This window comes from Anopheles coluzzii, chromosome 2 (genome assembly GCF_943734685.1).
Source record: "Anopheles coluzzii chromosome 2, AcolN3, whole genome shotgun sequence".
Taxonomy (NCBI): Eukaryota; Metazoa; Arthropoda; class Insecta; order Diptera; family Culicidae; genus Anopheles; species Anopheles coluzzii.
The window spans coordinates 104,554,318-104,577,984 of NC_064670.1; the positions used below are offsets into that span (position 1 = coordinate 104,554,318).

Consider the following 23,667-nt stretch of genomic DNA (forward strand, 5'->3'; position numbering starts at 1 on the left):
GCGGTCGACAGGTCGACGTAATAAGGTGCGCTGGTAAGATGAAAGTGGAGTACGCGATGAAGTTGGGTTGGTCGTCAGCTGATTAGGGTTTTTGGTTTTGAGCAGTTCCTAAGAAAAAAAAAACGACAGGCCTGTGGAATGTTTAAACAAGGTTCGGTTTGGAGCAACAAAAAAGTCTGAAGAATTCCAGAAGAGTTATTTAATCAGGGTTATACCTTTCAAAATTAACAACCACTTCAAGTGAATTGGAGTTGCGCTGCAAGAATTCCAATGAGTTGTCTTCTTTTTGTGACACTTTATTTTCTTAGAAGACGGAAACTGTTGCGTGAATTTTATGTCCCAAGGTATCGCTATGAACGATCAAGGTAAAGCAAACTCATCAAGATATCGCTCAAACAAACCAGATTAAATTGTAGTTTACAGTGATTTAAGAGGTTTTGGTTGACTGATGTTTCTGCACCCGGGTCCCAATCGAAACCACACGCAGCATAGTGACCAATCGCTCAAGTTGAAGGCTATGGGTGGCGAATAAGTTTCGCACACTAGCGGAAGTGAAAAGACCTTCCCTCTTCAACGTGCCAACCTGCAGCAAATTCAATAAAAAAAAACAAACCTGATGGTGTTTTAAGATATCAATTCTCGAGTAGGTGTTGCGGAACAGCGGCGTGGAAGGTTGTGCTATAATATAATTACTATAGCCACTGCAGCGCCACTATTCGCAAAACAATTCCAGTGGAGCAAAAACAAAAAAGCGCAACCGGCAGTTTAGAAGTGAATGGTGATTGTTCCTGTCAAATGAACCGTTTGAATGCCATTGATGCCGGATTTAGAAATTGTCCCCGCGGGGCTCCAGTGTTGTGCGGGTAATGGGTTTTGTTGTGTGACTTCTCGACTCTAATATTTGCCCACCCTTCGATGCGATAATTTATAGCATCCGCTACATGAGGGTCCTGTTGTGTACTATTGTTACGCCCAGAGTCAGCGGGTGTGGTGCCGGACCGGTCCATTCGCGATTCGTTATGTCCAATTAATTGATAAATGTAGAATCGAATCTCCGGTAGGCAGGTCGTCGTCGTCGTTAGTTACAGCTCCAATCGAGGGACAATTGGTGTATGGGGACATCATCATCGTCATCATCATCAACATCGTCGGCCATTCGGCGCGGGTTCAGGCGACGAATCGGACATTACAGTACCAATTAAAAGCTCCGGCACCGTTGTTGCTTTTTTTTCGTCTCCACCATTCCGTAACATTAGTACCTGGCTCCGGAGTTGGCTGTGCTGGATCGTGCTGAACTAATTCTACGAATATGGCGCTGAAGTTCAGGCAATAAAAACCGGTTCGCCGCTTCGTTCACCCATTTGGTGGGCTTTAATGATCACAGCCGAAGCCTGCACGCGTGTATCCGTCCGCCCTGGGTCCGTTCTTGCAGGCTGGCCAGAGACTCTTGGAACTGTCGGTGGCGGTTGGGCTGCGGTCACTAGCCTTCAGGGTGTTGCTGCAATCTGGTCGCACATTTAGCTCTCTCTCTCTCTCGCTATCTCGCTTCTCCCCGTGAGATGCGGATGCCTGCCAAAGCCATTGACCATCAACGCCAGTGGAACCGTGGAATCGTACACAAATCAAGTACTTTCATTTTTCTTTCCATGTCTCAAGTGCTCGAATGTTTTGCTGTTGCCTCGAACGGATCCGTTAAGTTTCAATGCCATTTTGCACCGGAGGTTGGCACCACAGCCTCCTCCCCTGTGTGTTGCCAAGGGGGCTGCTCTCAAAGGTAAATAGGTTTGTCTGTTTGTGCTGCGAAAGAATTGGATCATTTGGTTTGTTCACTGATCAGCTAGGATCAGTGAGGCCTCACAAAAATGGGTCTCTTCAATTTCTTATCGCCCTCACCAAATCTTACGACCCGCACACAAAGCACAATTTGCATCACACAAACACACACGCACGGGTCCTTCAATGCTCTGTTCGCACGACCTCAGACAATCATTGGAAAATGAATTTTGGTGCATGGGACGAAATGAACACGAACGAAGGAGAGACACCTCGCTAACCAGTGACGTCCAGGTGGCTTTGTCCGTGGTGTTGAAATGAAGTAATTACTCCCGCATTGCTTGATCTTAAATTCGCGTGTCCCCAGATGTCCATTGCTTAACGGCCGATTCGTGAGAGTTTGCAGTTTGTATTTCCGGCGAGGGGGAAAAAAAGCACAGAAAACAACACTCGCAAGGGTGCCTTCTGTGAGGCTGAGAATGGTTTGACCTAAAAACTGCGCTAGGTCCACCAAATCCGTCCAAGCGGTGTTGAGCGTTCTTGAAGCCGGCTGGCAACAGTATTTGCTGAGCTCATTACTCGTGCTCGCGCTACTACTGTTCGCGCTAACCGATGACTGGCGAAACTGTTTAAAGAAATCGCACCCGCGTGCAGGAGAACCCATAAATCGAGTGTCTCCATTATGAAGCTGACAAGCGATTAAAAAGCTATTTAGCAGCAGCCGTTTAATCTCCCCCGGTCCGTGGTGCCCGGGGTAAGATATAATTTATTTCATCGGCCGTGGCGTTTTGCTTCCGAAGCGAGGCGTTGAATCTATCTCGGTGGACGTTTATATCGCACTGAGAGATTAAAAGATTTCATTGAAGTTGACCAACTGCGTGCTCTTCTTTGGAGATTTACCAGGAGTAATTGCGGTTTGAAGAGATTTTCAAAAATTGCCATAAGACTACTGAAACTCGTAAAATAGATACATCTCTGCTGACAGATTTGTTTGAGCGCTGTTTTTTAAAGATTTGTTCCGGTCGTATTGCGATAACACGACCTCCAATGTAGAAGAAAGATGATGCAAGATCTCATCACGTTGTCGGATCATTAATAACAGCGTAACAGCATTTCTTTTTTCCTTTAATACATGAATAATGCAGCGCCAGTTATGTGATTTAAAATGTAATTTCTCCAAAAGAAATAAAAAATAACTCGCTTCTCTTACCACAAACTGTAGCTGTCCAACATTCACCTCATAGAATTTCAAAAAACCAGCATAATAAATATGCGTTCGGAACCGGTGAGTGGTACGGTGAGCGGTTTCTTCCGTTTTCAAATTCCACCCGGCCGATCGCTGTCAGCAAACACCAGCACGAGGGTCGTTTTGCGGTTCGTTGGTGGGTTAATTAAGTTCTCTTTTACTTATACAACCCGACTCGACTCGGAGAAGAAACGCTTCGCCCGAATAGTGCAGTAGAGCAGAGGGGAACTTAATCGAATTTCACCCGAAATTCTTCTCCACATTCTTCGTGTGTGCGCTGGAGTTTTGATTTGAGGGGCGATGGAGGTAGATGTCTAGCGAGATGCCCTGGGGGGATTTGCTGAAAGATACTGCTGAATTGTTAACTTCATCTGCGCGCACACTTTCTTCTGCTGCGGTGCAGTGTGCTCTGCTGCACTGGAGGAAGCATTCCGGATCTCCCGCATCTCGCGCGATCAGTATCTTGGCGGGGTCGGCGATGCGTTCCAAAGTGCGGGTGGAACATTGTTTTAAATAAATTCACTAACGAAGCGATTTCACGGTCCGATGGGTCACTGGGTAACGCGAGAGGAAAGCTTTATTGACTCGGTAAGTGCTGTCGGAGATATTCGCAACGCAACGTCTTGGTGCGGGACGGTGCTCCGATCTTGCGCTCGGACGATCATAGCTTGAATGCTTGATACTGCCGAATCGGAACCGAAACGACCACCAAATTTCAAACCCGGCTAGAGTGAAACTCTTGCTGGGTTGGAAAGCTTCATCAAACGGCAGCAAAGAAGCATGTAAAGTTTACAGCTACTTGAGATGGGGTATTTGGTTTATTTTATGCCTCACCGTTTTTTGTTGTTGTAGTTGTTACAGTGGAGAACTGCTACGAAGTGCTTACACCCGCTTTAGCATTTAACTGGTAGAGTAAATGATGTAATCGGTCCAAGCTTTTTTTTGTCTTCACTCTCTTCTCTCCAATGAATCAGTTTCTGTGTCGGTGGAAAAGTGAAAGTTTCTGGAGGTTCCGCGTCATCTCGTGACATTATGGGAGTGTTGTAACTGGTGCAGTTGAAGCTGGTGTACTTACATTAGCCCACCGTCTTGAGTTCTTTCTTCCAGTAATGACCGGAAGGATCACAGGGAGCGTTAGCCGCCTACCTTTACAGAGATCGCGCTTGGCATTTCATTCGCTAGTTGCTTTTGGTAGTAGGGTCTTTGTAGGGAAAGAATAAGATCCACTCGCACATCAACGCAATGCCGCTGTCACTGAAGAACCCCGGCAGGTTCCGTGATTGGCCAAAAATGGTATTGAACTCGCTAATGAAGTTTCGACGACGTTGTGCCAGTCTTTCCATTGGCCAAACGTCCCACATTCAGTACCGTGGCGTGCTTTTGTGTACGTTTGTGCGAGGGTTTTTTTTAATTCCTTTTGAACAGAAAAGCGTGCCCGACCTGTGAACTGTGGCGGCCTGTGAAACGTGACCACGTGGCATTAAATGCATGAATTATGTGTGTGTGTATGTGCACGTTATGGTGTAAAAATTTGCACTCATTTGCGTTGCGCAATTATTACGCAAAGCACGAACCGATTTCGTTGACCCCTTCGCGCTGAAACGGTCGCGGTTTGTTCTGGCATAAACAACCGTTCGCTTATCCCTTCGATTCCCCGGACCCCGGACGGTTGCTGTTGGAATGGAGTGGTTTGATTGCCGCCACGGCGCACCGGACGACGTTCGTGTGTCCTTGCCAATGGATATCAGCGACAGCCGCTTTCGAGCGCTTTGCAGGCCAAAAAAAAAAACAGGCGGCTACTTTCGAAAATCGAAACGGTGGAAAGCACCGATCGAGCTACGGAAAGTGTGTATTAGCTTGTTGGATGTATTTTTTTTTGGGATTGTTGTCAATCCTTCTTTTGAAGCTTAAACCTTGCGGTGATTGTAGAGCATGTGTTTGGTCTTTTTGGGCGGGTGTGAATGAATTCGAAGGATTTTGCTAAGTGAGTTGACTCTCACGAGCAGGCAGGTATGCGTTATTTAGTGCCGGACGGAAACTTGATTCTTTATTACGGCACCAAATTTGGAACAGTTTTTATCTGATCTTGATTGTAGTGTGAAAAAATGTCTAGAATTTTCAAGAAAACGAAAGTATTTAGTGCTTTACTTTTTTTTTCTTTTTGACAACAATAAACCCATCAGGAATGATATCCTTGTCAAACCATAGTAAAGACTCAAAGTCTCGCAATTGAAACAGGCATGCGTAAAATGGCTCCCGTGATAAGCTACAGCAACACGCAATTGTGGAGGCGACACAATTGGAAGTTTTGATTGAAAATTTCCTTTCCCTATCCGGAACATACGCTTCCAGTGTGACATTTAGGGCGGTAGAAGTCACCGACGCAGAAAATGCCCACGGTTGTTTCAAAGTTTTCTCGCAGCAGAGTTGTTTCGGGAAGTTTACTTACACATTTTTTCCCTCCTCTCGGTACGCTGATGACGATTTGTTTACCGTCGTCAAACAAAACCGCACCGAGAAGTGAAATCAAAGCATCGCGCGGGTGTTGTGATTTAGGGTTAAAAACGCGCCAGATGAATATACTCTTCATACCTGAAATGGAAAGAAAAAGAAGATGGTGAGATTAAAAATTGTGTTAATTTTGGTTTTATAACGTGAAGAATTCGGTAAATGCAACCCAGCAGCTCCGTCTGAAGCATACTGCAAAAGTTGAAGTTCTCTAAATGCACATAACCATAATCGCTCGATTCAATGTTGGGACATTGGAATTGAAGTTGACAATTGCTGTCTCAAGAAACCTGCTCCAGTTCAATGTGGAACGAGCCCCAAAACTGGTGGGTCGTAAAGTAGTCAACAACAAACACATGTAAGACACGACTCACCGGAGTCGATGAATCGATACAGATACAGTGGTAGCAGTCGAAAAAATTCGGTCAGTTCCGCTCGATGAGTTCCCAACAAGCGCAGCACACTGATGACTCCATCATGCGGAGGAGTGAAAGGAAGACAGAGAGAGAGACAGAGAGACAGAGTAAAAAAGCGAAAGTATTCTTTTTGAACAGCCACCATTCGACCGGACCCAGCGACGTGGGAGAATCAATGGACCGTGAGTTGGTGTTATGTCAGCAGTGTGACAACTGTTTATTGTTTTGGGCGAGTTCCGTGACGCTCTCGGGAAGCATTCGGATTCAGACTGTTGGAAGAAAATTCCATTAGTGTTGCCGGATTTGGGGGGTTCGTGGGGGATCATTCTGGTCGCTTACTTTGGAGATAGAGCTTATCCTTGCTGAAAGTCAACGTGTAGTGACAACTAGGTCCAATCTCTTGCGTGATTGAAATCACAAACTCTTTCCACGGAGAATATAAAGTCATAGATTCTGTGTGCAGAACCACTATCGTACATTCGAAGAACGTTAAATCTATCACTTCTGGGTCTATTTCCAGCAGTCTGTGCAATGTTCCAACCCCTAACACAGTCATCCACAGGCGAAACTGGGTCCTGAATCGCTCACGCTAGCTCGGGAATCGTGTGCAATAAATTCAGCCCACCCTCTCCCCGAATAGGACACAAATGGGGGAGGTGTACATTCGCCTTCTAAGGGAGAGTGTGCGCGTTCGCTTACATGGTTTACGGAGGTTTGTGCACTGCAACCACAAAACCGATGCCGCCCTCAAGTGCGACGGTTTGGTGCAAAGCGGTTCCGTCCAATGCGACGTCAGTCACACCCACGAAATCAATGACAACGAACGGAGCAGTGCGCGTCCATCGCGTATGTTTGAGCTTTTCGGTTATGGGCTTTGTTGACCCGGTTGGTTGAAATGCTAACCATGCGGGAACTTCTCCAGAGATCAAAAGGGTTCGAGGTCGTGTCCGTTGTGCCTACTTTCAGTGGGTGTTGGGAAGAGATGGAGAGCCGTTTGCCCACCGATTGATGGCGTGATAGCTTGCAAAGTACTTCCAAAGTGTGGTCCGATGCTATCACTGCCGACATCTGCCATCAACAACTCGTCATCAAGTTGACCCGTTAGTTGTGGGGAGAGCATCCTGTGAGACTGAACCGGGACATAGATGCATAGGACAGTACCGAACGGTCGTTATGTTTCAATAGTGCCACCCGGGTTCGAAAGCCTATTTCTCCCGCCCAGAGTGCTATTAGTGAAATTATTTAACCAAAACCCGAAAATCGATCGAACAACAGTTCCTCCAATCCCAACACGGTATAGATACCGAGCAACAAAGGTACACAACACTGGCTGCTCTGGGTAGGTACACGTGGTGTTCGACGTGGCGCGAAGGTGCGATTAGACCCGGCAATTAACCTTCCGATTTCCCTAACCTAGGCCAAGCCGAGCCGCACTCCGGGGTCTGCGGGCGGCTTAGACTGTGTGTGTGTGTGAGTGTGTGTGTGTGTGTGTGTGTTAGCTTAACCAGCAGCAACGCACGATTGCGGCTGGTTGCATTAATAAATATTTATGCTCTCGACGGTCCAGCCTCCCGACAGCCTCTGTCCGAACGCTCCCCAGCCCACCGCACACACTCATGGTCAGCATTGGCGAAGCACAAAAGCCACCGGGGGGGTGTGAGACGTGCAAATTCTACCGTAATGGCGATTATGCAGCTAACATGGGAGGAGGGCAGTGTGCGATTGAGCTTTAATCTTCGCTACCATTCGCTACCGCCAGCTCTCGGGCAGCTTTACCTTTTGCGCCGTCTCACGGCAAACGACGTGTGTGCGCACCGTGTCTCAAAACCGCCCCCGGGGAAATATCTGGCCGAGAGCTTGTTGGTGCCTTCCACCGGCCGCACCACCGGGTAATAATCATAATAATCATCATTTAAATAAACTCAATGTGAGTGAAATGAGCAGGCAGCGTTGGTTGGTGGGTGGTGGCGCTACTACTACGAGAAGCTGGCAAGTCGTGTTCTGGCTGGTACGCACACCCGACCGATAATGATGATGTTGTGTGTTAAAAAGCACGCCGTAGCATTATCCCAAAACTGCTGCCGGTAAATGCTTTCTCAAGCTTCTGTTTCGTAACTTTTGAACGCTAACGATGAAATACTATTAGACCGGGAAGCTTGTTACAATTTCATGCCAGCGGCCATTCAAAAGATAGCAAAGCAGCAGCGGACCTTATCAAAGGCTGCTGCTGCTGCGGCTGCTGCTCGAGGCGTGAAGCAGGCAGCTCAGCGAGCCCACTCTACAGCGGTGGGAGCGATATTAAGATGAGTGAAAATGAATTGGAATATAAATTGGCGGCTTTGTATCCTTCGCGCACCGTAATTATAATTGTAAGTGCTTTAGCTGGTGCGATTTATAATTCATCCGAATGGGGTAGCCAGTATGGTAACGCTCCAGAGTACGTTCTTGGTAGCTAAAAATACTCGACAAAACTTGCGTTTACAAAGGGGTTAATGGTTGTTAATGTTATGATTGCTTGCAGGCCTGTTTTGCGGAGTTGCAAATGCCTTTAAAGCCAAAATCTTTTTGCCGACTTGCTCAATGGCGTGTCTGCACCCCCCCAAAAAAAAATCGTTCATAGACATAAAATATACGATTTTCCGCTTATTACAAGCTGAGCACATGCACCTCCTCCCTATTCCATGTATCTTGCTTGTTTCGTTAACGATCGCATACGGTGCAGAAAAAAAGGGAGATACAATCGATGTCAAACAACGATAACTCCTTCTTGGTCGGCTCGAAGCTTGTTACGATTTTTTGCATACCTTTTTTACCCGAAATGTATGTAATTCAATCGCTGGGTTCGTTTTCAAAGTGTGCTTTTTTTTAAACAGTCTTTATTTTCGCTTGTTTAATGTCATTTTGCGTTTCACAAAACGCTTGTTCGCGGTGTGCACTGGGAAGTCCCTGCAGGTGAGTAGCGGTGGAACACAGGTTCACCCCCAAAGGTGAACCAACGGCGAGCGAACAAACAAAACACCGCAAACGCGAGTAACGCCAAGCCGTGTGTGTTTGTTTGCCTCTACACACAGAGATTGCGAAATAGTTATTGAATTTAAATTAGATTGTGCAACTGGGGGTGCACATAAACAAACACACACACACACTTGCCGTTGTTGCGCGCACCGAGGAACCGTTAAAGGAAATCGAATCCCTGCAGGCATGTGCCCGAGCCCGGGGTCGAGATGTATTCCACGTCGTGGCAGGAATTCCCAACACGCGCGCATATGGAAGTGTGGCCTTTGGAGGACACGACAAACCTCCGCATGACTCCCAGCGTCTCTAGAAGGTGTTGGAGTTGCTGCAGGAACTAGCATTCTTTGCGCTGCCCGTTGCTCGGTTTTAATGTCAGTGTGCTCAGTGTCAGTGGGGGGAAGTTGGATGTTGATCTCATTTGAAAGTGCGCGATCGTTGGTGTAGATTGAATGTACAAGGAATTTCCTTGATTTCACCGATGACAACCTACGGCAACCTGTTCGTGTTCTAGGATGCCCTGGGCAATTCTACCATGCTGCGTGAGTACCCACGAGTCAGCACACAATCACTGCAGCAAATGGTAAATGGTAGCTGGAACGCCAGCCGGAATATGGTCCATGGCGCAATCGAACAACACAACCCGAGTGACGGTTGATTACAACGGCCACCGAGTCCTCCAGCGGGCTGGAATCGAAACCCTCGAATCGGCACTCGAATCTGGTTCAAGGTTGCACGCCGTGTAGTGTAAGCGCGCGGCCACAAACCAGCAGCAGTATGTGGCAGCTGGAGCGTGAAAGTTGTCCCCGCGAGCCTTTCGGACGTGGTGATACGCCACGGTGCGACGAGGTCCTGGGTCGTGTTCGCGCTACGGTTAAGTAACAGTAACGGCCAACCGACAGATCAATGCGACAGGCGAGGCAGTGGGGCAACCAGCACAGGCCAAAGGGTAATAAGCGCGAGCCTTTCCTGGGCTTCTACCAAGGGCCCAGACATTAATGGTTCGTTTAGAGTCGGGTGTGTGCACAAAAACACTCTCACACACACGTCGCTTAAAGAAAAACGCTTTGGCACGCGATTCATTGAGCATGTTAGATTTGATTTAATCGTTAACTTTAGGGCATTACTGGCACGGCTTGCTGGGGTTTGGTGGGCTGCGCAAAAGAACGCCGCCGAAGGTGGAGCCGAGTGTGGTGAGGAATTCTTATTGTCAGCATGCAATAAACGATAGGGCTAGCATTTACCATGCGGCTTGGTATCATACAGTGCAGGTGAAACATTTCATAACACCATCGGTCCCGTTAAACTTTCATTTTAAGTTGCTTTGCATGTTCCCGTGAATGGAATGCAAGCACAATCATATCATGCTGCAGTTGAAACAATCGAGCGCGATTGTACCGAACAGCGGGTTCAGCGGAATCGTTCATAAATTTCACACCCTAAAAACCAATAATATCTCGTTAATTTGACCACGGAAGGTGCTGGTCAAACTGGTTTGTTGCTAAGGGGCAACCGCACGAATTAGAGAGCAGTGATTCAAGCTTAATCGATTACTGCTCAAATTTCGTGCGCATAACAATGGCTAAATTGGTGGGAGTGTGTGTGTGTGTGCGTGCGGGTGGAAATGCAGTTCATCGTTGGCGTCGTTATGCAAATGCGAGCAGATGAGGTTTTTTCGGGAAAGCTTTTATGACCCACTCCGTGTGGGTCGCCGCCGGTTGATTATGATTAGCGTGGGGTAGTAGTTTAGCAGCTGCTGCTAACACCGCACGAGATTGGAAGAGATCAATTTGTGCCGCCAGGTTCGCTAATGGGGTGTTAAGAGCAATTAAATGTTAGCGATGAAGAGAAATTCATTACGCCAGAGCACACGGGGTGTGTTGGCGTAACAGTGAGGATCTACGTTACGTTTGTACGTGAAGATGATGCTCCATTCCCCACAAACCAAAGCAAAGCCAGGTAAGTAATGCTGTGATTGCTTTGTTTTTAAACCGTTCTTAATGTCTCTGCCGCAATTTAGCAGTTAATGGCTAGGTGTGAGCGAAATTTGCAACCCGCACAAATGACAAACGAAGGCTGTTTGGAATCAATTTAGGCAATTTAAATGCGTATAAAGGCGCAACTGCCCCGTGTGTGTGCATGTTTTGGCACGACTAATAACGGAGCACATGGGTCGAACGGGGCGGAAAAAGTTGATGCAAAACTAATAGCCCGCTAATGGGTGGCAAGTGTTTCACCATTTTATTTGGGTGTACAAAAACCCTGCGAAATGTTACTTATGGTTAATTGTGCAATAATGGACATCTTTTTTCTTTTCGGGGCATAATAACAGTGTTTAGTGAGTTTGGTTCTTAATTTTTGGGTTGTTTGGTTGCTTCAGATGCATTCAAGTTTAATTAGTTTTTGAAGATGCAGTAGGTTTTTGGAGCTCACGACACACTCAACAGAGTTTTGGGGTTCAAATTAGGAGTTTATTGAAAATTACCAACAATTTGCTTTAAGATTTAATTTCCACGAGTCCTAATCCAGTCGTGTTGAGTGCAAACAACATAACATTAACGGCTTTTCGCAAAGACATTGCATGTTTTACATCATCAGGATTAGGTACTTCTGCTTAGGCACACTTGCTTGATAAACTTGGGGTGATCGAACCGTACAGCGCTGGAGACAGGGACTTGTAGGCAAATATGCGTCGGATGTAGTCAATTAACGATCGGTGCCTGCTTAGCTCTGTTGGTGGTCAACCGTGTAGCATAGTTTCGATCGAACCGGATGTTGCCACTGCACACCTCGATTTCAGAGCACAAGCGCACGCGCGCGCTCCATGGAGAGTGGTTTTGTGATGGATCTAGTTTGCTGGAGCGACTGTGTCGTTGCTAGCCAGCAATCAGGGAATCGATGCGGAACCGGAGTGCCCAGTTTCACTCGAACCCTGCACTAATGCGCACATATACACGCTGATCATTTATAGTTCCTTTCCATCCCTGAGTGCGTATGCCTTACAACGGTCCAGCTAATCTAATAAATGGACCAACAAAAATGGAACTTGGTACGGGTGCTAGTGTCCCCCATCCCCTTACTTTCATAGTCCACTGACAGTGGAGCAATTAGGCGTCTGAAAACATTCGTTTCTCCTAGTAACTGCCCACTTAACTGTACACCCGGTGAACGATTGTAAAATTCATGACACTCTAAGTCCAGATATGCCTGAAGCTTTTATCTTCTCTTTCTGGACCCATTACCGTGTGAGAAATCTCAACATGTCTGCCTATTCATATAGGTTCCAAGACAAAAAACGAACAGAGCGGCACAAGGACCTTACAAATTCGGCTCCCCCCGATAAAAAAAAAGATAATACCGCCGCTGGCCGTACACGGACACACCGGGCATGATAAAACTGGAGCTACTTTTTAATGACTGTTCGATGGGCAGTGCAAACTGGTTCGCCACAAGGAAAACAACACTGCCAATTTGTTTCGCATGTGTGTGCGTGTGTGTGCCGGTTTTTAGGCTTTGTACAGTGTGTGTGTTTTATGTTGTTACTTTTTTTTCCTCCATTTTTGCCTCCGATGCTCACCTCCGAATACCTGGGCCGATGTGTAATGGACCTTGGTGTGGACGGTTTCGGTTCGGAGCAGTGCAGGGAAGCACAGAAAGACCCGGAGGGGAAAGCCTCATAAATCGGATGGCCTAGAAAGAGTGCTATGGCAAACGGGGGAAAAAATGCCCCAGTGCGCGAGGGCAAAGTCTCGGTTTCGGGTCTCGGGTGACTAGCGAAAATCGTGCTCATGACGGGAGGAGAAGCAAGCAGCGAGTGCAGCGAAGAAAGCAGAAGTCGATCCCGTGTGCGTACCCTGATTTATGGCGGTGTGATTGTACGGAGAGCAGTGCGCAATGCGAAGAAGATGACTTAATTCAGCAGGCCGAGTCTGAAATTAAGCCATCAGTTCATACGCTCTATTTGTTGTGCTACATTTTACAGTCCAGACGGAGGACCTCGGTTCTGCTAAGCTGCCCAAGGCTAATTGGGTGCTAACTTCAAAGACCCTGCCGGATATACAAGAGTTATAGTAAATCAATTGTCGACATCAGTTGGCACTAGCACACATTCCTGAAACAACTCACCCACGCCCGGAAATCAGTCTCAAGTTCCTTCCCGATCAGACTCCGCAAACAATTGGAATACATTGTAGGACATTGTTGCAGTCCGGTGCAAATATTTCATCCAGCAAGTCTGTCCAGATTCTTGGCACCACCCCAGACTCCGACTAGGTTGAAGTACGGGATTTTGCATGTCTTTTTTCTTCGACTCGTTCCGTTTTGAAAAACCGGTCAAGTTCAACGGCAACGGCTTCGCGCTGTGACAGCACGCCATGCTGGGGACCTGAACCTGACTACCAGTATGACGACGACCCGCAGAGCCTGAACCAGGAACAAACAGCGTGTCGGCAAGAGAGAGAGAGAGCACACTTTTCGGGAAACGTGAACGTACTACATCGACCGTATACAGTTAGAATTTGACATCCGAGCAAGAAGAGGAGAACTACGTTAGGGACACGCTTTTCACGCTCCGAAATGGCGGTGATTCCATTTTGATGGCGTGCTTAACCACGTCAAAAAGTGATGGATACACAGGCGAGAGGCTCGTTTTTGTTTTCCTTTTTACCAATGTCAGGCGTTCGTCAGAACTGCAGCCGAACGGGATCGTCGGCTTCTGTTGAGCCGGGCACAGACTGTTCCTTTTTTGACCTAACTCAATAACGGCCGGGTTGACAAACACTGGGAACGTCTAAATGAAATAAATTCCACGGGCGCTCGCACCCGTCAAATGTCAGCTGCCCGTCTGTGTCCATCGCCGCCGTGCTCGGCGCGGCGCGTTCCGGCAGGTGTTGTGGTGGGTGAATGCTGGTGCGACGACACACTCAACACGTAGAACCAGCGGGAGCAGAAGGAATGCTGGAAAAGTCCCACTGACACAATTAACGTTTTGGGCCGTGTTAGTCGGTGTCTGTTTCGGTCCATATTTCGAGCGGCAGAGACGCGCGACTCGGAAAGCCGTTTGCGGAACCTGTTTCTTTTTACGTCTGCACGCAGACGACGAACGCTCAGAACATGTGCGGATTTTGTATGGAGCGGCGAGCGCAATGGAAAGGAATCGATGCTGTGTTGATGAACAGATTCAGCTCCGGAGGAGGGATGCTTGGAAGAGTGTCTAGGTGTTTTTTTTGTTTGTTTTTACTGGACATGGAATGGAATGTGTGGCCCAAGGTGTGCAAGGGCGTCCATTTTAGCGTCCAGCGGTCCCTCGAGCAGGCACGCATGCGTTTGCTGGGTGAAAAGAACCGTTACTGATTGAGGGGAATTGGTACGTTTGTTGGGATAAAACAGCACCAGGCGTAGAATTCCGTGCAAGGGATGGAAAGTGAGACAGAGGAATGGTGAGCAAGAACTGTACTTTAGATGCACTGTGGAGAGGCAGGAAGCGCTAAAGAAGAGCGTTAATGCGTTTAACTTTGAAGCATCTTTCTTCGTGGTTTTATTCGTTCATTCACCGGTTTGTTTGTTTAATGTAGGCTCATTAAGAGCGCTATTGATTGCATCCTCATCAGGAGTCGATCGATGATGAGCGTGGAAGCGGTCGGTGATCGTGCCGAAGCGCGGACAAATAAAACCCCACGAGTGAGTTTCCTGCTCCGTCTGTGAAATACACACACACACACACACACACACACACACATGCCATATGGATGGTGCCGGTGTCATCTCATGCATATTTATGATTTGAAACCTGACAGCTCGTAGCTGGTAGCATCAAAACCGGAGAAACAGTTTGGCAAACAGACCACCAGACAGGTGTGGAGATGCGCGCCCCGTGATCTCTTGTACAATATCGCTGCGGGCTCTCCTGCCGTGTGCCGTTTGTGATGCGCCAACAAATTATGGCGTGACTAATGGGCAAAAATCAACAACAGTGTGTTGTTTGCAGCCAGCAAGAGAGAGAGAGAGACATGACAGGTATGGGAACAGCTAATCATTCATACGGTAAAACGGTTTGCTGGACATTAGAAAAACAAAATTGGATTGTCAACTTGGGGTAAGCGAAATTTGCCATTTGGGATGGATTCATGAGTAAACACTTTATTTTGCATCACGCTGCCAAACAAAATATGATAGCAATAATATTAAATGTTCTTGTTTGAATCATAAATCTTTTTCAACCAATTGACCATAAAGAAAAAATCATCAAACTGCTTGCGTTAGATAACCGGTATCGCCGTGCATTAACATCGTAATAACTTATTTTCTGGTGGGATATCGTAACAATAACTCTCACCGTAAAGTAGAAGGGAAAAGCAGTGTAAAACTTTCATTGAAATAGCATCCTCCACAAGCACGCGTCGTTAAAGGGACGGTAAACGGTTTTTTTTGTGTTGCTTTCAACCATTCCATTCCATTGCTGATTTTCACTTTTCCCGCAAGAATTATAACCCTTCGTCTGTCATATTTAACGCATCTGCTACCCTCCTGCACCTTCTGCATTGCATGCTACTACAGTTTCAGCAGCAGGTGCAAGGCTTCAAGAGATAAATTCCGCACAACGTTTCCATCGAATACCGTCAGAACAACGGACCGTTGGAGCTAAAGCAACGCTCAGCGCCTGCACACACCAGCACGACGGTGTACGCGCGTGCGACCTGCCACAGCTGATGGGTTTCGCTGTGCATCCCCGTAGCGGATCTTCCGGACTTCCAATTATGGTGCGCGCCGTGTGCACCGGATGGAATTTCAGCCTTCCGGAATGTCCGTAAACGAACCGGCAGAGATTGCCGCCGAGCATTCGAGATTTACCCTGGAGGGCGGGCGTCTAAGGGGGGGGTCGAAATCAGGCTCCTCGGGGGATACGGAAAATGGATGGAATGGTTGGAGAAATGGCTGACGGCAGCTCACGTTTATCGCATTGCAACGTTTAATGAGATTATGTCGTTGGTTTTGCGTCCGAAATCCTAGGAACGCTTTCCACGGTAGAAAGGGAAGCAATGGGTAGTGAGTGGGTTATGCAATGGGAAAAAAGACTCTCTGCATCGTTGTACGTGCTTTACAGAACGATAAAATTGTTGGCGGAAACAGTACGGTGTCCTTCAGAATTTCCGATGATAACTTACTTACTCAAGATTTCAGCGCAACAAACTTCCTCAAAGCACAAGAATTATGTTTCAAATTACCTGCAAGAATGAAAAGAACAAAGAATTACAATTAGTCATTGGTCTAATGATTATGAAACAAATTATATGCCCCTCTATCGCCCTATTATTAGCTGGCGAAGGGACTTTATGAAGCAGTAAATTCAGTTCTCAAGTGGATCAATTTCCTTCCCAGGCGCTTTACGCTCATTAGAGCTGTCCCGCTTGTCGTTAATCCTTGCCGTACACATATATATACATAAAACACCGAGGCAAAACTGGGGCACAACAATAGACCCATATCATGCAAATTATTATGACCCTTTTGCGCAAATTGACCACCCCGCAGCTTATAAGGGACGCCCAAACCCGTCCATTCGTCCTAACGACATATATATTGACGCCGGGGTTTTCGCTGCCGTCGGTTTTGGAGCGGTGACCAACCAGCACGGACAAAAGCAGCACGCTCTACATTGCTTAGCTCTGTTCCCAGGGCCCAGTGAACGAAAAAGGAAACAAACAAACGTTTCTTTCACACCCGGACTTGAGGGTTGCCGCTAAAGAGAGCGCTGCATGCAACGGTTAAGCATTATTGCTTTTTAAATAATTAAATTACACTCTGTTCAGCGCACTTGGGTTTTGCAGCAGGCCGCGGCAAGCCGCGGAATGTGTCCGTGCTTGACAGATGACGACGGGGAACCCAAATTCCAAACGTGCAACGTGTCCGCTGACTGCTCTGGGAGCAATCACGGTTGCGGTTTTTCTGTTCTAATGAGCACTGTGAGCACTGCTGCCACGTTCTCTCCGCTATCTCCCACGGTAAGGTTCAGCCTCGCTAACGATACACGGGGCGGCGGACAGTGTTATGGCTACCGATATGGTACCGCCGCCGGGACGGTCTGTGCTGTCTTGCAATAGGGCGCTTGAGCTGTGTAATCTTGGCACTAATCCGAGCTATCCGTTGATTGCCAATCCGGACGGCGAGCGAAGGGGAGCGATCCGTGCGAAGTGACTATTTGTGACGGTGCAACCTGTTGACAGGCGCGAGAATTCTCATGCTCCGGTACCTACCGAGTAGGTGCTGACAGAGGACAAAGCGGGTGTGTAAGGTTCCTTTCTAGATCGTCCAGATGTCCAGCGCAGCCGTCTTAAGCCGTCCCAACCAAACACCCGGTGCGCCGAGATCCATAACAAATGAGGTACAAGAAAACGTGAGGTCACAGTCAAGAGCTGCACTTGCGGTGCACTACTACCGGATCACACTAGATCTTGGTGTGTGTGTGTTTGTGTGGAACACTTTTTGCTCCCAGATGTCAAATCGTGTGGAACCATACTTCCCAGGTGGCTGCTTTCATGCTGCCGTTGGGTGTATCGAACGGTGAGCCATGCTACCTAAGATGCTGGCCCAGGCGAGCTGGGGCACGGATCAATAAAAAAGGGCAACAAAACCCCGCGCGTCCGCGTTCGTCCCTTACGGGTGGGAAGTTTCAACGTGGGCCCACTCGCGAAGGCGTTCTATGTCACGACATTTTATTATTTTATTATATAGCGTATAATTGTGGCGTAGCACCAGCTGCTGCCGCTGCTGGCATTGCTGCCTGTTTAAGCTTAAAGCTCAATCGTGGACGCCTTTCGATTGTTCAATAGGGTAGTTTTTTCTTCTTCGCCCATTGGCCCGTTCTCCAAGCACCAAGCAATACACATTAGCGGTAGCGTTTAGCGTTTGTTTTAGTTCACCCGCCAAGATCTCGGTTCTCGGGGCAATATACAAAAAAAAAAAAACCCGGGTGCGCTCCACTCCACCGGGCGCGAGAAGGAAGTCGACAAGGTTGGCAGCGAAGCGGTCGTAAAATTATAGCTGCTCACCAAACCCGAGTGGCCCCAACTGGTGGCTCTGAAGAAACACTTTAAGCAGCGTTCTAATCGCCTCGCTGGACACAGAGCTTGTGGTCAATTCTGCACGACTTTTAGCGGGTTTAGCGCAACTACTGCACAGACTCACCGCACGAAACGACAAGAAGAAAAACCTCTCTCTAGTTTATGTCCACTTTAATGTAGCGTTTTTTTATAAGCCTGCACTTTATGCTTTAAAAGGGGGAAAAAACTGCACTCTTACCGTAATTGCACCGTAACAGCTAGGAAATGGGAGAAAAAAATGGCAGCAAAGGGAAATATACTCCCATAATGTCTTCATTTGTTCTGCCACAACACACAGAGAGCCTGTATGTGAGTGTGTCTTTGCCCAGGCCCGGAGTAAGTGAATTGACCGTCTGCCAAGGACCACCCAACCGGAGCCCAGGAATGTGGAAACAAATGGTTTAATAAAGTTTGTCATTTTTCCGGGGCCCGACTGTGTGTGTGCTGTGCGGCGGTGCGCTCTGGAGAGCTGTTTTTTGTGTGCCGTACGCAGCAGCGAGTCTTTCGTGCTGGGAGTTTGGACCAGGCAGTCCATTCGGGACGGGGGAAATAACTTTTTTTCGTTGCTGTTGTCCACCGCTTGTCTGGCAAATGCAACATGCTGCTAGAAGGCAGCACACCGGAAGCAGCAGCAGCAGCCCCGGGTGGATGGGAAAGAAACTCGGGCACAATATATTTCCCTTTTGCTGTTCGCTTTTTCTCCGTGTTCTCTCTATTGTTGCTTGCCTGTTGATCGATAAATCTGTACCGCGTAAGTTATGGACACGACGACGATGGCCCGGCGACCAAGACGTCGACGATGGGAACGAAAATTTCGCTTGACAATTCGCTACACGTTTGCACCACCGCCCGGGGGAGCCTGTCGAAAGGCAAAATATGTACGCATTTTGGCGGAAAATAAACATTGAACCGGCCTGTTTTTACGGCTTGGGAGTTGACCGGCCAATCACCACCACCATCCCGGGCCCTGGCAAAGGAAAAAGGAAAGGGGATAGCAGCAAAAAAAAAAACAAAAAACAACAACACTCAAAATATAAAACATCTGTCACACGTACGGCGCGGTATTGGCGTTTAAGTACACGATGGGACCGGAATGCTAAATGGGCGGCGGCGGCGGCGGCAGATCGAACGGAACATAACGTAACGAAAGCACACAACACACGGCAAAAGTAGTAAGCCCTGTGCGTCCGGCTCCCCTTGGCACGGCGTATTGTATTGTTTGTGCGCCATGAATGGACATGAAAATGACAGTGCGACGGCAAACAATTTGTTCCAAACATCTATAATTGTAGATCGGCTTTTTTTTCTCTTTTTCTCTGCTTTCCTCTCACACCAATCACCTGTACCGAATCGTACGCCCGCGGAAAAGGAAAATGAAAGTGAAACGAGGTGTCAACACACACACACACACACACCCCTCTTCAATCTCTTCGCTCTTGTAGCCATGTATCATCCATTGGTTTGTAGTGTCAATAGTGTGAAGCTGGGCTTAGCGAACGAGGGAAATAGTTCAAACTGAAAGCAAAAATGGAAGCCAAATTGGTACGCAACTACTTCGCCGAAAAATATCGCATCATAACATCTGGAATTTCTGAAAATTTTGTAACGTCGGAAGTCGGGGTGGGGAAATCGTTATAATTTAGTAAAGCGACGGAAAGCAAAACATTGCTTCTAGCGAAAACAGCAAACAGTTCGATAGAATCGCTTGCTTCTCAATTATCGATCGATATCGGGAATGAAAAACACATCCCCCAAACATCGTAACGGAACGAAATTATGAAGTTGTTTTACTTCCTCCACCGGTACCGGGAAAGCTTTTACGTCCCCGAAGCGAATGTCACAGTGGAGCATAATTTCGAAGTATATAGAGCTTGAGCCGTTCGGTTGTGTCGATGATACGAGCGAATAAAATCGAAATGCTCTTGCTCGATGCTAGGAAGACATTTTCAAATGGTTCCCTCGGCGAGCACTTCGCGCCAGCCTTCCAATAATGTTGTTTGTGCAGTGTTGTTTTCGATCCCGAAATTCATTTGCACTCTGTGCTGTATCGCTCGTTGAAGTGGAAGGTAAACAAGCGATGTGTCACGAGCGAGAGGGACATATTTTTGGGTTGGCGATGTGGATGTGCCAGCGGGATATAGCATCACTTTGGGAGTACTTCTAATGGGAATTTCATACGGCTCGTATGTTTCTGTTTCTGCTAGAGGACACTCAAGCATTAGCTGGAGCAGCATGATGAACGATGATTGTGGAATTTGATTCCAATTTGTGGGCAGAGGAGAAGTGTAGCAATTCAATGGAAATGTGAAAAGACATTCCTCACATCATCAGCACTTAACTGTTTGCTAGAATGTTGCGGTTTGAAGAATGATAACGTTTCCATTTCCTCGTTAACGACATTAACGTTTATCTAGCCAATTTCCTTGATGTTATTGAACTGCTGAAATAATGCTTAACTCAACAACGGCACACACACACATTGGCTTTCTGCTTCTTTAAAAAACAAATGCAATTTTTGTAGCAACAACAAACTGCACCAATCATCATTTCGTTGTGTGCTGTCTGTCTCGTATGCTCGATAAAAAGCGCCCATTTTCCCTGTCCACCTTAAAAAGCGACACCCAAACACACACACATACACACAAACATAGAACGGTTCGCTGTGCTCGATAAAGTTGTCCGGAAAATTTAATGTCAGCAGTTTAGTTCGCTCCATTCATGGTGCGTTTCGCTGTTGGCGAGCGAAACAAAACGAAGTAGTGCGAGAAAAAAATATCAAAACTTGAATCGAAAATGCAAGAGTGCAGCTCGCTGCATCAGTTCCGGTCGGTACACCTTGAATCCGAAGGCAAAAGAAGGGGCCAAACAGAAGCAGAGCCCCGTGGAGATCATTGCGTGGCGTCCCGGGCCGGAGCGACCTTACGCCGGGGTTCGTTCTGTTCTGGGCGTTTTTCGCTCTGCTTTTCTTCCGATATGTGCTGGCTGGCGAAGGCTGCACAGCAAATGAAGCGGCCTGCCGTGTGTACAAGAACGCAGCCCAATCGTGGCCCAAGTCACAGCGACCCCGCGAACACACCGACACACTTTGCGCGCTCGTTTCCAGGTGGCTTCGTTGGCGCGTTGCGGCACCCCTTTAATTGCGCACCAGAATCGGGCAAACGATCGTGGACACCGTGCCGACCGTTGCTCTCACACGGGCAGGGCACGGCTGAAGGAGGGCAGCAGAGGCTCGATTTTATTGGGTCGCGAGATAAAGCGAAAACAGGAACAGGAGAAGCAAAGAGAAAAAAACACAAACGGTAGAAGCAAAATGCACACAGCACAGGCGATTGCACCGTTGCACCGGGGCGCTAATGGGACACACACATAACCCACATTTTTATGCCCCCCTTCCTCCCACTGGTCTCAACCTGGTTGGGACGTGAGTCAGGTGAGCGAGGGGTGCATCAGAAATTGCATAATAGCCGTACGGGCGCTGCCAAGTTTTGCAAAACCGTTCTTCGTTCTTGGCGTTGGGTCGGGCAACACCGCTCCGCACGGGTTTGGTGTGGCCCCACGATATGCACGAGCGCCTTTGTTTTTGTGGGTTCGGTACGGGCGACGGTACACTGAGGTCCTCGCAGGCACCCTACCGCGTCGGTGACCTTTCCCTTGTCGCTTGTCCGGGGCCGGAGAGAACGCAAAAAAAAGGTGCCACATTTTACCCCGTGTGGCACTAGGCACTTTAGCGTTATTTATTTGTGCGGAGGGTTTCCGATGCAAAAGCACACACTTTAAGGTGCACAAAGACACTGTTTCTGGAGGCACAATTTCACACCAAGTTCACATGTTTTGGGGTTGACAGGGGGAGCTCACCTTTGAATCTTCTGGACGTGTGTTGCTGTACACGGACGGCATCCGCTGCTACGGCAAGCGCCAACAGTATCCCGAGGGATAGTGCACGATTTCGCCAGTCTATGGCCATGGCTAGGAATTAGAAAGGCAACGATGTGTTGTGGGACACCGTTCTACTCAACACGAACCTTACGAGCACACAGCACAGCTTTTCGCAAAGCAAGAAAAAAAAACGCGGAAAATTCTATTTCTCACTCCGACCACCGAGCCGGGAGCGAACCTTCGCGGGTTGTTTGTGTAGCGTTTCCACACGCGCTTTCCGTTTTGAACAATCTCAATCACCGATGCTAGCTGCCGTTGGTCACTGCTGCCCTGCTGGAATTGCGAGCACTTTAGGGACGCTTACACACGCACGCATACACACACGCACAGTCGGTCGGTTTGCCACTCGACCACTTCACTGCACACAACTAACTAACAAGCGACCCTACTGGCTCCGCACCAACAACCGACACACGAGTCGCGTCTGTGTTCACCAAAAAGAAAGAGCTTCCGGGCAAACCACCGCGCTTGGGACGGAAGCTTACGCCAACGCTTACTGCTCGGGCGAACGGATCGAGTGGAACTGCGCAAAATAATTCGCAAACGGTCGGTAGTCACCTTCGGGGCCCCGGCCGATCGCGCGCGGGATCGAGCTCGCAACCGTGTGCGGGCTTTCGCTTTTTTCGCACCGCGCTCGGGAAGGGGTAGGACGCCGCTGCTGCTGTGCGTTTTTCCACTCTGCCGTTTTCCGCTTACTTCTTTCCGCCCTGCTCGAGAGCCCACGTGGAGGGGGGGGAAAAACTCGGGTACTGCGTGTGTAGTCTGGTGCGCGCACGCCGACGGTCCGCTAGGCAATGAAAGCTAACCGTGCCGAGTGGCGCATTATTGAAGGAAACGGTAATCTTTCAATTTCTTTCACCCACCCCGAAAAACCCGGCGAAACCGGCTCGCCGATCTGCCCCGAAACTAGTCCGGGGAAGGGGGTGATCGTTGGGAGCCGACCAAGAAACCAAGCGGGAAGAAAACCGTACCATGACTGCAACGAGAGCGGGCGAATTTTGAGCAAAGGGAGGAGGAAAAAGGAAAGCAATACATGCATTGGGGGGTAGGTTTTTTTTGTTGGTGGGTCGCCAAAAATTTGGAGTGACTCCTGGGTGTAAGAAGCGATCATGATCGGCATTGAGGTTTGCGAAGGTTCGTCGCTTGCGCTTGTGAATTTGTGCAGACCGGTCAGTTTTGTAGTTTGTACTTTGAAACATGATACCTCTTTATTTGTAAAATCATGTGGCATTTTTTTAAGCCTTGTCTGTTTGCTCGGAGAATCAAGAAAAATGTTATTGCTTGTTTAATGTTAAGTTTAAATTAAATCCGCATGTTCAAACGATCATCAAGAGTGTTGGAATGGTTTTCGTTTTCATACAAAAAATGACTTTACATAAAAATGTGTTCATATGCCGCTGAACGTACTACAAATGTTCGTGTTTAACATTGAGTATAATGCATCGCATGCTTTTTTACCCCATTGCTCAGTACTTCATGTTGAGTGATCGTGATCGTGATTTTTGAGTTCCACGTTGTGCGGGTTCGTCGCTTCGTGCGCTCATTCTCGCTGAGGTCTCTTGTTCGGCTTGCGGCTCCACCATATGGAAGGGATGCCGTTAGGAATCGGCTCAGCATACACGCGTCGGAGTGAGAGTGTGTGTGTGTGTGCTCTAAAGAGAGGGTTGATCGAGAGCTT

At 48.0% G+C, this 23,667-nt stretch overlaps 1 protein-coding gene across 2 annotated transcripts in view; it reads right to left on the minus strand.

Annotated features, from left to right (window-relative positions):
- LOC120949541 (uncharacterized) overlaps positions 1-22,803 on the minus strand; it is an 84,848-nt gene extending 62,045 nt beyond the window's left edge. The window contains exon 1 of one of the 2 annotated variants that reach the window (XM_040366910.2): positions 21,909-22,803. In XM_040366910.2, the coding sequence (XP_040222844.2) occupies positions 21,909-22,017 (109 nt within the window). In that variant the 5' untranslated portion in view covers positions 22,018-22,803. The remainder of the gene's footprint in view (positions 1-21,908) is intronic. The other variant, XM_040366911.2, reaches the window with a different exon arrangement.
- Positions 22,804-23,667: the final 864 nt, after the last annotated feature.